The following is a 16,767-nucleotide window of genomic DNA, read 5'->3' as shown; positions in this document are numbered from 1 at the left end:
GGCAATGTTGCCAATGAAATGTGGGTACAATCTAACTTGTCTCACTTTGTAATTTTAAAGTTTCTAGTGAAATTAAACATTTAAAAAATCTTTTTATTGGTCATTCATGTGTCTTCTTTATAAATTCAATTCAATTCAACATATAATCATTGAGTGCTTACAATGGTGCCTGTTGGGCAGAGCTGTGAACAAAGCAAAGACCTGCTCTAAGAAGCTTACTTTCAAGTGGAAGAAGACAGACAATAAAAAGGCAAACAAGCATGACCGTGTCAAGCAATAAGTGCTGAGAGGAAAAATAAAGCAAGGAAAGGGAATAGGAGGCGGAAACTTTTGGATAAGGTGGTCAGGGCACTCTGTGTCTGATGAGGAGAAATAAGGTTTAATCTATTTACATGTAATTTTATTACTGACTTTTTGGACTTATTTTAAAAATCTTACTTTGTCCTTTCCATTAAGCACGATATTTTTTCGTTGTTTATTGTTTCCTCACTTCCTGACACCTGTGGATTGATCTTGTTTTCTTTGTTCCCCCTTTCAATATGTGTTCTTAATTTTTAAATGTGCACACTTGATTTAGCACTATCTAATTTAATCTTTCTTCTTGCATAAAAACAAGGTCATAGAAGATGTTTTTGTTTTTTGTTTTTAAGAGATAGGATCTAACTCTGTTACCCAGGCTGGAGTGCAGTGGTGTACTTAGCTGATACAGTTTGGATGTTGTCCTTGCCCAAGTCTCATGTTGAATTGTAATTCCAAATGTTGGAGGTGGGGCCGGGTGGGAGGTGATTGAATCATGGGGGCAGTTTCTCATGAATGGTTTAATACCATCCCCCTTGGTACTGTCATCACAATAGTGAGTGAGTTCTCACAAGATCTGGTTGTTTAAAGGTGTGTAGTACCTCCCCCATTCCCCTGCTTCTTCTGCCACCATGTGAGACGCCTCGCTGCACTTTTGCCTTCCACCATGATTGGAAGCTTCCTGAGGCTTCCCTAGAAGCAGAAGCCTCTATGCTTCCTATACAGCCTGCAGAACTGTGAGGTAATTAAACTTCTTTTCTTTGTAAATTACCTAGTGTAAGGTATTTCTTTACAGCAGTGTGAGAATGGACTAATACAATGGCCTGCTGCAGCCTTAACCTCCCAGGCTCAAGTGATCCTCCTGCCTCAGCCTCCAAAGTAGCTGGGACCACACGTGCATGCCACCATATCTGGCTAATTTTTTACTTTTTATTTTTGTAGAGACAAGGTCTCTCTATGTTGCTTAGGCTGGTCTTGAAATCCTGGGCTCAAGGGATTCTCTGTGTTGGCCTCCCAAAGTGTAGGGATTACAGGTGTGAGCCACTGTGCCCTGTCAGAAATTTTTGTTTATGTTCTTTACTTTTTTCCCTTGGTTTATTTTATTATTTATTTATTTGTTGACAGGATCTTGATCTGTTGCCCAGGCTGGAGTGCAGTGGCATGATCATAGCTCACTGCAGCTTCACCTTCCTGGTCTCAACCTATCTGCCTGTCACAGCCTCCCAAGTAATGGGACTATAGGCATATGCCACCGTGTGTAGCTAATTTTTTTTTTTTTTTTGTAGAGACGAGGGTCTTTCTATGTTGCCCAGGCTGGTCTTGAACTCCTGGCCTCAAGCGATTCTCTCACGTTGGCCTCTGAAAGTGCTAGGATTATAGATGTGAGTCACCACGTTCAACTTACATTATTTTTATGCTCCAAAATTTGGTCATTATTATTATTATTATTTAGAATTATCTACATGGTTACCAGTTTATTTGTCTGCAGTGTTTCTTGGACTTTATTCCTCCTTTCTGGTTTTAACTTTCTATTTTCTGAAATACATTCTTTGGTAGTTTTTATAGCATTTGCTATGGTTTGAATGACACCTCCAACCATTCAATACTATGTAAACCATTCACTACTACTTAATGGTCAAGTAGTGATTAGGCCATGAGAACCCTGCCTTCATCAATGGATTAATGTCATTTTATCATGGGAGGGGAGTAGTTATCATGAGAGTGGGCTTGTTATAAAACGAGTTTGGCCTCCTTTTGCTCTCTGGCTGTCATGCTCTCTTGCATTTACACCTTCTGCCATGGGACAATGCAGCATGAAAGCCCCCATCAGATATCAGCATCTTGATATTGGTCTTCCCAGTCTCTAGAACTGTGAGAAATACATTTATTTTCTTTATAAATTACCCAGTGTGTGGAATTCTGCTGTAGCAACACACAGCAGACTAAGAATCTGTAAGTGATAACTTTTCTGTTATTTTCTGAAAATGTCTTTTCTTAGTGGTCACTCTTAAATGATGGTTTAGTTTGTATAAAATTCTAGGTTGGCAGCTATTTTCCTTCAGTGTGTTGGAAATATTATACCATTAGCTTCTGGATTCTGTTGTTGATGCTGAAAAGCCTATTGCTAATCTGTATTTCCATTGTTGGTAATTCTTCTATTTTTTTCTCTCTTTGACTGTTTCTAAGATCATCTGTTTGTCTTTAGTGTTGTGCAGTTTCACTATGTTATTTCTAGGGATGGCTTTGGTTTAGCTTTCCTACTTAGGACTTATGTGCTTCTTGATTGATTCATGTATTTCAATACCTGTGGAAAATTCTCAGCCATTACATTTTTTTGAATATTACTTATATCTTATACTCCATTTTCTCCTTCTGAATTCCTTTTTTTTAAAAAAATAGCTTCACTGAAGTATAATTAATGTATCGTATATAATTCATATACTATAAAATTTACGGATCTGAAGTATAAAATCAAATGGTTTTTAGTATAATGAGAGTTATAACTACTACAACCATGTTAGAACATTTTATTACCTCTAATAGAAACCTTGTACCCATTAGTAGTCACTCTCTTCTCCCTGCAACCCTCCAGGCCCAGGAAATCACTGCTGTCTCTTTAGATTTGCCTGTTCTGGACATTTTATATGAGTGAAGTCATACAATATGTGTTTTTCTGACTGGCTTTATTTACATAGTATGTTTCAAGGTTCATCCATGTTGTAACATATAACATGTATTATGGAGGAATAAGTGCATGATCCTAACCTAGGATCGTGAAGATTTACTTCTACATTTTTTCTCCTAAGTTTTCTAGTTTTAGCTGTTACATTTAGGCTGTGCTCCATTTTGAGTCATTTTTTTTGTCTGTGGTATAAGAAAGGGGTCAAACATTTTATTCTTTTGCATGTGGATGTCTAGTTATCCCAGCATTATTTATTGAAAAGACTATTTTCCCCCATTAATTATATTGGGACCTATGTTGAATATTAATGGACCATAAATGAGAGGGTTTATTTCTAGACTCTCAATTTTATTCTATTGGTCTATATGTCTATCTTTATGCCAATAGAATACTGTCTCGGTTACTGCAGCTTTGTAGTAAGTTTTGAAATCATGAAATGTTAATCCCCCTACTTTGTTCTTCTTTTTCAAGATTGTTTTGGCTATTCTGGTCTTTTGCATTTCCACATGAATAAAAGAGACAACATGTCAAGTTCTATAAAACAGCTCGCTGGGATTTTGGTAGGTGTTGTTGAAAGTTTAGATTAACTTGGGTGATGCTGCCATCTTCACTGTGGAGCCCAGTGGAACATCTCTCTTGTAACACAGAGGTGTGTAGGAAAGAAGGACCGCACTCTTCAAGCCACCCTGCCTGGATCCTCCCCATGTAGAGTGAACTGGGGTCAGAAATGGGTGAGCTATGAAAAATGGGATCTGCTGATGTGTATTGGCTGCTGGGAGGATTGGGAACTGCCACTCAGCTGCCCAGCCCATGGTGCTTCTGGAAGGCAGAGCCATGAGAAATAATGGAGTCCCTCATTTAAACATCATAGCCCCCAGTGTTTTTATCGAGTTTCCTTTTTTTTTTTTTTTTGTGGTTGTTGAGTAAATGCTTCTCAATTTGTTGTAAGCCCTTTAATCAATGCCTAGAGCCTTTGACTGATGTCTTTGCTAATTTTGAGTAGCTTAATAGATGTCTTTCCAGGGGGGAGACTTCCCCAAGCTCTTCATACCGCCATTTCTGTGCTTCTTCAAACAGATTTTGGACCTTCACATTCTAGCTTGTCTGTCATCTCTTTCATGTTTTCAATCTCTAAATATTTCTGTGTTATATTCTGGTAAATTTCCTTAGAGATCTTTTCCAGTTGACTTATTTTCTTTTCATCTTTGTCTAATTTAATGTTTAATCTATCAATCGAGTTTGAAAATTTATTGTATTTTACTTTTGTAGAAAAGAAAGGCTCTTTTATTATTAATTTTTTTAGAATTGGCTTTAATAAATGCAATTCTAACAGAGATGACAATACTTCATTTGGCTTTGTAAGGAAGGGATATTTCAGTTATTAAAGCTAACAACAATTTGATACATAAAAAGTGATTGAGTAAAGGGAATAATAAGGCAGAAATGCATATGTTATATCTTAACAGAAATGAATAAATGCAACATTCCATGTAAAAACTAACAAAATTACATCAATCCCCAGACAAAAAACTATTAGGAATCAACTTAATTTTATAAAAATGAATTTGTCATTTAATGAAAAAAGTAAAAGAAAAACAATTAAATTTATTGACTCCTAGAACTCTGTTAAAATATTTCTGTGAAGCTCTGTGGAAAAATTATTAATAAAATTAAGCTGACGAAACAAATGCAACAATTAAACAATTGCTGTGACTTAATAGGAGAAGTATAAAATATCTAAAAATGTCTAATAGAATTATGAGAGCTAAAACTTTGTTTTTAATTAAAATTTCATTAGTTCAGTAGGAGATGAGTGAAAATTTAGCACCCTGAATAATATTATTGATATCAAAAGAAAATTTTGACTTTTTGAAGCCACAAAAGACCTAGTGATGAAATTTTACACTTAAAATTTGCACTCTAAATTATACTCTTCACTTTTAGAAGTTGTTTGACATTTTTTTTTTAAACATGCCTATACTTTTTGCATAGTGGCTACCATTTGTTTTAGGGATTTGATTCCTTATCTTGTAGTATAAGCTCTTTAAACATAGTTATTTAATATTCTTGGCTTTAACCTTCTGTTTCTTGTGTCTTCTCCTCCTTGCTAATTGTGGGTTATTTCCTTGGGTGTTTCGTTAATTTGTCAGCATGAAGGTTCTTGAATCATATGGGTAGCATTGATTCAACCCCCAAACCTTAATGATAAATAGGTCACTAGTTTAACAATCTCAAAGGAGATTTTTACTATTTACTTTTTTTTTTTTTTACTATTTTACTATTTACTATTATTTACTATTATAATTTTAAAATTAGAGCCCACTAAGAGATAGTTCAGCTTTTTAAAGTTTTCCTTTAACAATAAGCATCCTTTATTTTTCTAGTTCACCTGTTTACTAAGGGTTTGGTGTTTAGAGAGACTTGCATTGTTCAGTGGTCTCCGCCTGAACTCTCTCATAAAGACTAAAAGCCTTATCCTATTTCTTTAGTCTAATTTATCCTCTTTCAATTTAGACACTTTCACAAGCTCTCTGCAAGTTTGGGCAAGTCACTTCCCCTTTTGGGTCAAAGTTATCCCATTTTTAAAATGAAAGAGTTGAGTGAAATGACCAGTTAGGTCCTTGGTAACTCCAGCATGCTAAGCCTGTAGGCTTTATCTGACTTAGATAGTATTTCCAGAAAAGAAATTTAATTATCCTTTATGTGTATGTGGGAAGTATAGTCTATGGATGCGGGTCAATATGAGGTGGTTCCAGCAGCCGATCTTGGACCATGGGCTAGCAGTCAATGGCAGAATGTTTCTTCAAGGGTTACTCCTCCTTGTCTTCTCCTTCACCAGACGCTCAGACCTCATGCCAGTCAATTCATGAGCTATAGGTAACTTGATTTCCCTTCATCCCTTTTTAGTAGCTCACCTTTGGAATGGGCAAAGTCAGCAGTTGTCACAAGGGCATGAATGCTGATCACAACAAAGGCTTTATTTCTAGGAGAACAGGCTCAAGTGTAATTTAGTAATTATATTGGAACAGGAGCCTCCTAGGCTTTTTTTTTTTTTTTAATAATTCATTGTTCCTCTAGAGGATTTGCAAGAATTTCCTTCTGATATTTTAAATGTAAATTGTATTTTGTTTATTGTGCAGAAGTAACACATATATTTTCAAAGAATTTGGAGAGAAGAAAAAAAGCATTCATAATCCTGTCGTTTAACAGCATCCAGTGTCGTTGTGGTGTGTTTTCTTTAATCTCTCAAAATGTCCTCATTTTAATAATAATTTAATTTTGTTGTGACTATCTTTTGTGTACCTTAGTCTGGATAAGCATATTGCTGTCGAGTAGGGTCACCATTGTTTGACCAATTGTTCTAAGTTGCTCCAAACAGATGGGATATAATCTATATCTGATGGGATATAATTATGTTTAAATTACTCCAAATTGTTGGTATATAATTGTATCATCAACTTAGAAATAACAATTGAAATCAGAGAGGTAACAAGAAACTGTACTATTGCTGAATTCTATCTTTATTTACACACTGACTCATAATTCTCCTTCAACACATCATATCTATGGATAACAAGATGTTTTTCTCACTGCCCTTGATTTCTGTCCTTAGGTAATAGCAGATCAGATTGGTTGTGAAATTCTTCAACACTTCAGTAGAATGGTGATGGGGCTGATAATGCAGGGGGAATCAGATTTTGGTCCTAGCTAGATGATACTGGGCAAGCCATTTCTCCATTCTGAGCCTGAGTTTCCCCTTTGTAAAACGAAGGGGTTGGATGAGTTGACCATTAGGATCCCCAATATCTTGTTCCAAGATTTTCCCTCTCTCTTTTAACCATTTTCATATTTAGGATCTATGTTAGGAGGTGAGAGGGAGGAAGAGAAGAGCCAAATGCAAAGCCATCTGGTTTTTGGTCTGTAGCTGTAGCTGGGAGGCTTGGAATCTGTGGTCTGCTTCATCCTCTGCTAGTAAGGACATAGGAAGCCCCTCCTCTTTCTGGCCAATGTATGCCTCCTCAGGCACATACTTGAATTTTTTCCTCATTGCCTCTTTAGGATATAAAATAAGGCTCATCTTATGTCTTGTGACACAACAGAAGTGGTGTCATATGCATGGGCAGTTCAGATTACTCATGCTTCTTGGATAATTGTTCCCAAATAATAAACTATTATGAATCATCAAGTTCAAACAAGTCTGGCATCTGCTTAAAGCCCACTCCAATTATTGTATAAAAGTCTGTATTGGTAAGATCAAAGCTCCAAGCTTTATAATCAGATATATAAATGTATTACAGCAGAACTTCTCTAAGTAATGAACATCTCAATTCTGTGTGTTTGAAGTCTTGGTTTACCGAATTTCACTGTGGGCATTACTTTAAGAATGTGCACAGGCGCTGCGTACAGCAGACATACCTGTGTGACTCTGGAAAGGTCCTGGTAACTTTCTGGTCAAGGTAGCCAATACCCTCTCCATGGTCCTGATCATGTGCGGCCTCTTTGCTGCACTTGGCACTTCTAACGTCACCTCCTCTTGGAAGCACCCTCCTTCCTGCCCTTCTGGGATGCCATGAACTTGTTCTTATAATTTTTTTCTCATCATTTCTCCATTTATCACAGATTCTTTTTCCTTCACCTGATCTCTGATTGGGAAATTCTCCAAAGTTTGGTCCTCAGCTCCTTGTTGCTCTTCTCTTCATGCTCTCCCTTGGCCCAGTTCTCTAACTCTCTCACTTGTACTAAACCTTATCTGTATCATCGTCCCTGCCATAAATTCTAGTCTTGCATGGACTGTTGCAGTAGCCTCTTTGCTGAACTCTTTGCCTCCCATCTTTCCTTCATTTTTCAAAAACAGATAAATATTTCCTAAAACATTTCCTAAAACGCCTTTTGTCATATCACACTTAGGTTCAAAAGCTTATACTGGCCCTACAGCTTCTGGGGAAGTCCAAGATGCTCCACTTCACCATCGAGACCCCTACCATAGGGTCCCCATAATATCCCCCATAAAGCTTTAATTTCTAGCACTTCCCTTCACAACTCTCCCCTTCCTGCTGCCTAGACTTACCCTGATCCTTCAAACATGCCTTGGGCTTTCCCACCCCATTCCTGTGTGCACATTATTCTCCTCACCTGCACTTCCTACTTTTCTCCCCGCTGCTTCTTAGAAGCCTCCCCATCCCAGCACAAATCTGTTCCTGAGAGCCTCCAATCCTGGAGCTGCTCGCCCTCCCCAGTGTGTAAACCACTTAGTTATCACTTGTCAACTTCTGCCTCAGATTATTATTTCCTGTTCATCCCTTCATCCCTCTACCCACACCCATTCAACAGTGCCTACCAGGTGCCTAGAGGTGGGGATTCAAAGACAAACTAGACCCTGCCTTTGCCTTCAGGGAACTCAAATAGAGACAGTGAGACAAGCACATAAGTCATGACTGTCATGCTCAAGGTAAAAAGAGAGCTTGGAAAGGAGAAAGGGACGACCTGTCTGAAGAAGGGAAGGAAGTAAGCCATTTATATTTAAGCCACGTGTTGTGATGAAAAGAAAAGTGATCTGCTTTGGAATCCTAGCTCCATAACTTATTATCCCTCACCCTCTATGCCTGTTCTCATCTATAAAATGGGAATTATACAGTTTACCTTGAAGAGTTCTGGTGAGGAATAATGGACATCGAAGTTCTGCATGTTTGAGGATCATGTTTGTAAAAAGGATCTAGTTTGTGAAAAGTGGTCACACTACCTTGGGCCTGTGCAGGTTCTTAACAAGTAAGAACTTCTTCTGACCATAGCATTGAGTCTTATCTTCCACCCCTCCCAGTGTCTATTACATCGCCCTGGATGAAATTGTCGTAGTGGATATCTATTATTTGGTTGATTGATGTCATCATGGATATGAAAAAAGCCCATCATATCAGGAAACATGGCCATCAGGAACTGTCCCAGAAAGGATCTATTCCTCTTTCTGAGAACCATGAATTTGGAACTTGGCACTTGGAAATGTGACCTAGCAAAAGACACATGGGCAAGAGCTATGCTTTTCCATTTCACCAAGGAGAGCCAGAGGCTTGCCAAAGAGTTGGGGGCCTCAAGCCACGAAGCAGAACAACAATACTGTCTCTTGACCTGCTGCACCCCACTGAAGAAGGCCAGGGCTTTCATGAGTCCAGGTCTTTGAAGTCACACCATGAAGCTCTTACATCATGACACACAGCATGGCAGAGGAGTCCTGACTTAGCGAGAAGCCCAAGTAAAGTCTTTTATGAGGGGAGAGACTCTTCTGAAGAAGCACAACAAATGGAGGGAAGGGCTTTTGACAATCACCAAATGAGCAAAAAAAAAAAAAAAAAGGGGGGGCGGTTGTCTTACATGTCCACACCCTCCACGGACGAGGTATAAATGCTCCCTGGAGGAAGGAGACCCACCGCTCTACAACTTGGAGATTTTGGACTGTGTCTTCAGCTGGACACTCCCTCCCTGCACCATGTCTTACAGTTGTGGCCTGCCCAGCCTGAGCTGCTGCACCAGCTGCTCCTCCCGGCCCTGCGTGCCCCCCAGCTGCCACGGCTGCACCCTGCCCGGGGCCTGCAACATCCCTGCCAATGTGAGCAACTGCAACTGGTTCTGTGAGGGCTCCTTCAATGGCAGCGAGAAGGAGACTATGCAGTTCCTGAACGACCGCCTGGCCAGCTACCTGGAGAAGGTGCGTCAGCTGGAGCGGGACAACGCGGAGCTGGAGAACCTCATTCGGGAGAGGTCACAGCAGCAGGAGCCCTTGGTGTGTGCCAGCTACCAGTCCTACTTCAAGACCATTGAGGAGCTCCAGCAGAAGGTGAGGAGTGGGCGACACAGTGCCTCCAGGAGGAAGTTGTCGGGAGAGAATCCGAGCTGTGATTGAGAAACAACATGAGCTCTTGATGTGAATGAAAAGCTTAAAACTGGCCTTCCCATTTTGTTTTCTTGAGGGCCCATCTAATATTAGACTTGGGACTGTTAGGTCTAAATATTTGCATAGTGTTAGTCTATGTGGAGGTAGCAGCACTTTGCATAAATGAGCTGTAATTAAAAACTACCTCTGAATGCTTCCACGCACTTGCCAAGCTCCAGAATTATTACCCTGAGGTGAGAGAAAAGGACTGAGTCCAAAGGAAGCCGGGGAAACGGAATCTTTTGTAAAGATTGGGCTATTTTCTTTCTCCCTCATCTGAGCTTTTTGCCCCTTGGACTGCTGGCTGCCTCTCTCTTCTGGGTTCCTACTTATCCTGATTTCATTGTCCTCACCTTCATGCCTCTGGGCTTCTCCTGGTGCACAGTGTCCAGTGAGAGCCTAAAATGTTTGGCCAAAATTGGGAAGATTGGAAATTACCTAGGACAAAGTAGTCCCAGTTGTCTTGGACATCTGGGAACATGTGGCTTCTTCCCTGATCCAGTCCCCTGCAATTGCTAGTTTACCTATTTGTCTTTTCTGCTTGATTGAAAGTTTCTTGAGTGCAGGATCAAGCACTTACCAATTTTTGTATCCTCAGCTCCTAGTATCATGCCGGAAACATAGTAGGTGTTTTTCATAAATGTCAACTATTATGATCAGATTCTCAGTATTGGTCATTAGGATAGAAAAAAGATTATCTACTTATACTTTTTACATATTTTGGTGTTCTTTTTTTGAATATAATTTTGGAAATATTCATTGAGTACCTGCTGTATATAGAAAGCATTTAATAAGATAGACATCCTGATCCTTCCAAGGAAGTGAATTAGGAAGGACTGCCATTGGTGAAAAATTACCAAGTCCTTGCTCATTCTTGAATGTTTTGGGCCTTCTAGATCCTGTGCAGCAAGTCTGAGAATGCCAGGCTTGTGGTGCAGATCGACAATGCCAAGCTGGCCTCAGATGACTTCAGAACCAAGTGAGTGGGCAAGTGGGGTGTTGCTGTTTATTTCTCTTATCTGGCTGCCATCCTTCCCTTTAGCCTGTTGTCAACACAAGTTAAACAAACACTGACTGAGCTATGTTCTAGCTGCTTTCCCCAAGAATCACAGAGCCACCACACACCGTAGCTCAGAGATCCTTTCCCCAGGCCTTAGACTTCCTTTCCTCCTTCTTCTCTTCTATGAAGTGACACCCCTAGTCGTACTGTGAGTCAGTGTAGACGTGTTGGCCCCTGATGTTCTCCTATGCACAGAACCCGTTCATGAGAATGGAGAATGTGGAAGTATATTATTTTGGAAATCTTACAGTTTATTGGCTTTTATCCTAAATCCACTGGCTTTCTTTTCTCTCTTTTTTTAGAGACAAGGCCTTGCTCTGTCACCCAGGCTGGAGGGCAGTGGTGCAATCATAGCTCAGTGTAACCTCAGATCCTCAGATTCCTGGGCTCAAGCAATCCTCCCCGCCTTAGCCTCCCAAGTAGCTAGGAATATAGAAGTCTATCCACTGGATCTTTAAACATAAAATTACCAGTGCACTTTCTTCCAGCTCGATGCTGAAAACCTAAACAAAAGAGATGGCTATAAAAACTACAAACCCTAATTCCTAGTTGCCTGACTAACCAAACCAAAGCAGAGTCAAGGCCAGGCCTATTCCTGCCCAGCCTGTTCCTGACCCTCCTATGATCACAGATACGAGACCGAGCTGTCCCTGCGGCAGCTGGTGGAGTCGGACATCAATGGCCTGCGCAGGATCCTGGATGAGCTGACCCTGTGCAGGTCTGACCTGGAGGCCCAGGTGGAGTCCCTGAAGGAGGAGCTGCTGTGCCTCAAGCAGAACCATGAGCAGGTGATTTCCCTGAAGAGTGACGGGCTCAGACTTGCCAGGACCTGTTTCACAACCACCACAGGGTCCAGGACAGGCTGTCAGTAGAGGCTCAATTAGCTGAGGAAGTAATTCTGCATACAAAAATAGATATGTAGATAGTGAGTAATCTAAAAACCTGTGATATGAGATTAGGATTTTTCTGCCAGAGGCAGGAATGAGAGTGAGGAAGTTGGCAAGCCCAGTAGTGAGGAAAGCTGAGTAACGAGGCAGCAGCCACAGCCTCTCCTGCACCCAAGTTAGAGTGCACGCAGCAGCAATCTTCTATTCCAATTCTCCGTTTGTAGCTGGAGAAGCCAGGATGGCCTAGGCCCACCAGGCAGAGAAAGCTGAGCTGGAACAAAATGCAACTCTCCTCGTTCCTGTCCAGAGCTCTTTCTGCTGTTTAGTGTTGCTTGGAAACAGCCTCGAGCAAAATGCTCACCGTTATGGCTAAGTCCGTTGGACAAAAAAGAAGACATGTATTTTATGCAACCTGAAATCCAAGAACAATGTAAATGGTGACAGTTAATATTAATCAAGTGCTTAGTATGTGCCAAACATTGTGCTAAGTGCTTTAACTCTGCAGGCAGTTCTCATTTTAAGATGAAGAAATCGAGGCTTCAAGAAGCTTCTAGAAGCAATGTATTAAGTGGTAGAGATGAGGTTGAATACAAATTTGTCTGAAATCCACCTAAGCTCAAGTACTAAGCTATGCTTAGCAGGGAAGTAAACAGATACTTATTGCCTTCAGCAAAATCTATGCTGGTGGAATCAACAAATCACCCTTTAAGTCTCTTCTATGCCAGGATGGCAGATTTTGAAGTAAGCGGTCTGTATTTTCTCTTTAGCTAGACTCTATTCTTTTTATTATCCATGCTTAAGAGTCAAACATATGAGGCTACATGGTATACTAGCAAAAACACTGACCTGGGCATTTGGGGACCAGAGTTTACATAATGGCCTGCCAGGTATCAGCCCTGAGACCAAATCACTGAATCTCTCTAAATGAGGAGTGATGCATTTAATACAAAGAGCAGAGAGAAGTCATGGGCTTGAAAGTACTTTGTAAAAAGTGGAGTATACAAATTAGTCATTGAATCTAGATCCTGGTTAATGACAGGATCAGAGGGAACAAAATTTCTTGAAAGCTTGAGAATGATCAGAAGTTGAATTGCGGTCTCTTAAGGAGAGCACCAAGATCCTTTGGGAAATTTAAAATTTTGCCCTTTCTCCATCAGGAGGTTAATACCCTGCGCTGCCAGCTTGGAGACCGCCTCAATGTGGAGGTGGACGCTGCCCCCGCTGTGGATCTGAACCAGGTCCTGAACGAGACCAGGAGTCAATATGAGGCCCTGGTGGAAACCAACCGCAGGGAAGTGGAGCAATGGTTCGCCACGCAGGTGGGCATCTAAGCACGTTGCCACTCAGGACCCGAGGTGCCCCAGGGCCCTGGAGACAGGGTCTGATCCTTTCCCCACTTGGGTGTTTCAGACCGAGGAGCTGAACAAGCAGGTGGTATCCAGCTCAGAGCAGCTGCAGTCCTACCAGGCGGAGATCATCGAGCTGAGACGCACGGTCAATGCCCTGGAGATAGAGCTACAGGCCCAGCACAACCTGGTGTGTATTGTTCAGACCTGCTGGTGAGCGATGGGAAGTTGGAAGGCAGAGTCCCAGGGATGTGCTTGGGGCCACACACTCTCCTTAGCTCTTGGAGCTTGTGAGTTCTTTGGAACCCCATGGAGGACCTTTTAAGGAGCAGCTCTCTGACACTCTTGATCTTCCCCACCACAGCGAGACTCTCTGGAAAACACGCTGACGGAGAGCGAGGCCCGCTACAGCTCCCAGCTGTCCCAGGTGCAGAGACTGATCACCAATGTGGAGTCCCAGTTGGCAGAGATCCGCAGTGACCTGGAGCGGCAGAACCAGGAGTATCAGGTGCTGCTGGACGTGCGGGCCCGGCTGGAGTGTGAGATCAACACGTACCGGAGCCTGCTGGAGAGCGAGGACTGCAAGTGAGTATGGGGGTAGTAATCTTTTCCTTGGGGCATGTGAGGTTGCTGTGGAGATGAATAGTCTTCTTGATGGAAATGAATTTATAATTTCAAGCTTTTGTTTGGAGGAAGTCCAAGGAAGAACAATATTCTTACACAAAGCCCTTTTGGTACTTTCCAATCTCTTCAGCTCATTTTACTCTAACTTGCTCCAATGATTTTCTGCCCACAGGCTCCCCTCCAACCCCTGCGCCACAACCAATGCATGTGACAAGTCCACTGGGCCCTGTATCTCCAATCCCTGTGGCCTACGTGCTCGGTGCGGGCCTTGCAACACATTTGGGTACTAGAGGCCCCACGACCAGGAGGAGAAGAAAGGCATCAGTCACACCTCAATTCTACTTCATCCCAACATCTCCAACAGTGACCACACTTTGGAAAGAGGCAGAAACCTTTCTATCAGCCCTGGCTTCCAGGGGTCAGCTCTAGCCTTCCACTGTATTCTCTGGCTTGATTCTTCAGCATAAGCCTGCAAAATCTGTCTTCTGAGTCACATAGAGAGACCTACAGCAGAATCAAGATCAAGTAATATCTACCATCCTAAAGACACATTTGCATAACATGTTATAATTGAACAAAACTTATCTAAATGCAATTTAGAGAAAATTCCATTAAGTGTGCTAGAGCTGATGGGCATGCTATGAAACAGAACATAATTGGAGTAAGTCTTCCTTGTCACTCTTGGTCTTTGGAGATGCAATAGAAATCCTTTGTTAACCTCCTAATAAACTCTTATTCAAAAGTTATAATTGTCTGTTTCACTCATTAATTCCAAAATTGGCTGTCTTGTATAAATTAAAAAAAAACAGTGTTTTTCCATCAGATGAAGAGGTTATTCACTCCATATATGGTCTATGATTTCCTTCAATGGAAAAGCCTCCATGAAAGACTATTAACCTGGATTTAGTGTTTGGGAAGAAGGTGGTGGGAAAAAGAATGGCAAATTCATATGAAGGTGTCTTTAGAGATACAGGAACTATTTATTTTGAAACATTAAGTGGAGGGATCCGAAAACATTTGGAGTAAAAAAAAAAAACTGTACTAAGGTAATATAAATCTATCACCTTAATATATGGTATATATTCTCATATATACATAATCACATACCATATAAGCATATGTACACCACACGCACAGGTGTGCACAGGTGTGCACACACACAACCACGCTGTGCTGAAATGTTTAGGTAGAAAGTAGGAAGGAGCAGCAAAGGGTAGAGGGATATAGTGGACAGGAGGAGTGTGGGATCTGCTAGGCAGGATGGTGGGGAGGTGCCTTTGGTTCACCTTCCTCTCTTTGTTCCTGCCTCGGCACTCAAGGATTCCTTGTGACTTTCTGTAGTTCTATGATTTGGGCCTGGAACTCTATGCTGGAGTTCTCTGCTCAGTTGCCTGGGGTCTGCGTCAGATGATGGAGAACTGTGAGTGGGTTATTTGACAGAAAAGCCTCTTTTGTCCTAGTGAGCCTTGAGCTTTGGTCCCACCTGTTTTTATTTATCTGCAGTTGGGACCATCGTTCGCTCACATTACTGCCTTCAGTGGCATCCAGATTTGGCAATGTTTAAAGAAAGAAAAACAGCAATCAAGTAAGGAAACCCAAGGCCCAGCCCACAAATGAGATTGAGTCTCGTTTTTCACTTCTCTACTCCTACTTTTCTAAATCGATGATTGAAATGAAGAGATCTTGAGAATGGGAACTCTTAACAGAGATCAGAATTTCATCAACATACGAGAACAGTTAGGGAGGGGCAGGAGGTAGAGTGGGGGTTGGAAATTCTCTCCAAAACTTGCAGACCATATATTTAGGTGTGGTAGAGATGTCCAGGGAAAAATACCCAAAACCCTCCATTCAGGGCTGTGGATACCAGAGGACAGCTAAGGAGACCAGCCCTCAACACTTGCTCGTGGCCACCTTCTCTCCTTAGGTGTGGACCACTCCTCTCTTTTGCTTTAGGGCTAACATGGAGAGAACGCTGAGTCTCAAAGATTGATCACTCTCTACTCCATTTGTCTTCAGCAGCAGAATCCTATAGAATGGAGAATAGATGTTCCTGAGGATCTGAGAGTCTGGGCTCCTTTTTAGTGGAAGATCCTGTATACAAAACATTTTTCTATTTGAGTTTGGAAGAGAAGAATCAGTAGAAAAGGTCTTTATCAACTTTAAAAATAACCTGGATAGGATACAGATTTCAATTAAATCAATGTAGAAAGTCACCTCATCATTAATCATGAATGTCTGCTGCTTGCTTGGAAGGAGGAGATAAATAATGGGTTCAGAATGCTCTCTTTCTCTCTTGTATATTTCAGCAACGATGCAGAGGCAGGAAAAAAAAGAGCAAGAATTCTTAAAGGCGAGGTTCTGTTATTCAACCCTGGGCTTTCCCAGGTGCAAACTTAATTTTTCCTTTCCACAGGTTCCCAGGTCTGCAGTCGCTGAGGTCATCAGCCCCTAGAGTCAGGCCTTCTCAGAAAACAGTGCTCTGAGGGGAGAGGCCCATAGCAAGGAAGCAAGGAAACCAGAATCTGGGAAATGTCTCCTAATCCCTGCCCCACCCCTCCCTGTGAAATAAACCATGATGGCACTGGGCTATGAGTCTTACCCACTAGGAGATGGTGTGGGATGCTGTGATGAGAAGAAGAATTATGGCTTGTTTTGGAGGCAGCATTTTTGGGTCCTGGTTTTGGATATATTGTTGACTCTCCTGACCATCAAAGTCCTCTTTTCGAGAGACCTGGCCTGGCAGCCTCTTGGGTTTGTGAAGATCCCCTGTGTATGGAAGTACTTTATAAATGGTGCAGCACGGTACCTATGTAAGGCTCAGTATTCTTGTCATTGACACTTTGACCTTGAATACGAATTCCTGGGCTCTTGGGATCTAAGTTTGATATTGTCTAGTCCCAGTAAAACATTCTACTCAGCCTCCTACAAAGCCTGTTTGCTCCTAT

At 41.5% G+C, this 16,767-nt stretch overlaps 1 protein-coding gene across 2 annotated transcripts; it reads left to right on the top strand.

Moving 5' to 3' along the window:
• Window positions 1-8,932: 8,932 nt before the first annotated feature.
• Window positions 8,933-14,542, top strand: KRT33A (keratin 33A). Of its 2 annotated transcripts, none has more exons than XM_055256466.2 (7): window positions 8,933-9,809; window positions 10,802-10,884; window positions 11,597-11,753; window positions 13,010-13,171; window positions 13,263-13,388; window positions 13,563-13,783; window positions 13,995-14,542. In XM_055256466.2, exons 1-7 carry the CDS (start codon window positions 9,462-9,464, stop codon window positions 14,110-14,112), a joined length of 1,215 nt encoding a protein of 404 aa, XP_055112441.1. In that variant the 5' UTR covers window positions 8,933-9,461; the 3' UTR covers window positions 14,113-14,542. The 2 variants fall into 2 exon arrangements, with proteins under 2 accessions (XP_055112441.1, XP_055112442.1); XM_055256467.1 differs by having other exon boundaries at window positions 13,263-13,392; window positions 13,567-13,783; window positions 13,995-14,536.
• The last annotated feature ends 2,225 nt before the right edge of the window (window positions 14,543-16,767 follow it).

The sequence above is a fragment of the Symphalangus syndactylus genome, chromosome 20, assembly GCF_028878055.3.
Source record: "Symphalangus syndactylus isolate Jambi chromosome 20, NHGRI_mSymSyn1-v2.1_pri, whole genome shotgun sequence".
Lineage (NCBI taxonomy): Eukaryota > Metazoa > Chordata > Mammalia > Primates > Hylobatidae > Symphalangus > Symphalangus syndactylus.
The sequence above is the reverse complement of the archived record's forward strand: the minus strand, read 5'-3'. Positions and strand labels throughout refer to the sequence as shown.

Excerpts from the sequence above, each read along its gene's own strand:
- KRT33A (XM_055256466.2), top strand. The coding sequence starts at position 9,462 with ATGTCTTACAGTTGTGGCCTGCCCAGCCTGAGCTGCTGCACCAGCTGC. Across the intron at positions 10,885-11,596 it reads TCAGATGACTTCAGAACCAA|ATACGAGACCGAGCTGTCCC; the intron begins GTGAGTGGGCAA and ends CTATGATCACAG. Across the intron at positions 13,389-13,562 it reads TACAGGCCCAGCACAACCTG|CGAGACTCTCTGGAAAACAC; the intron begins GTGTGTATTGTT and ends TCCCCACCACAG.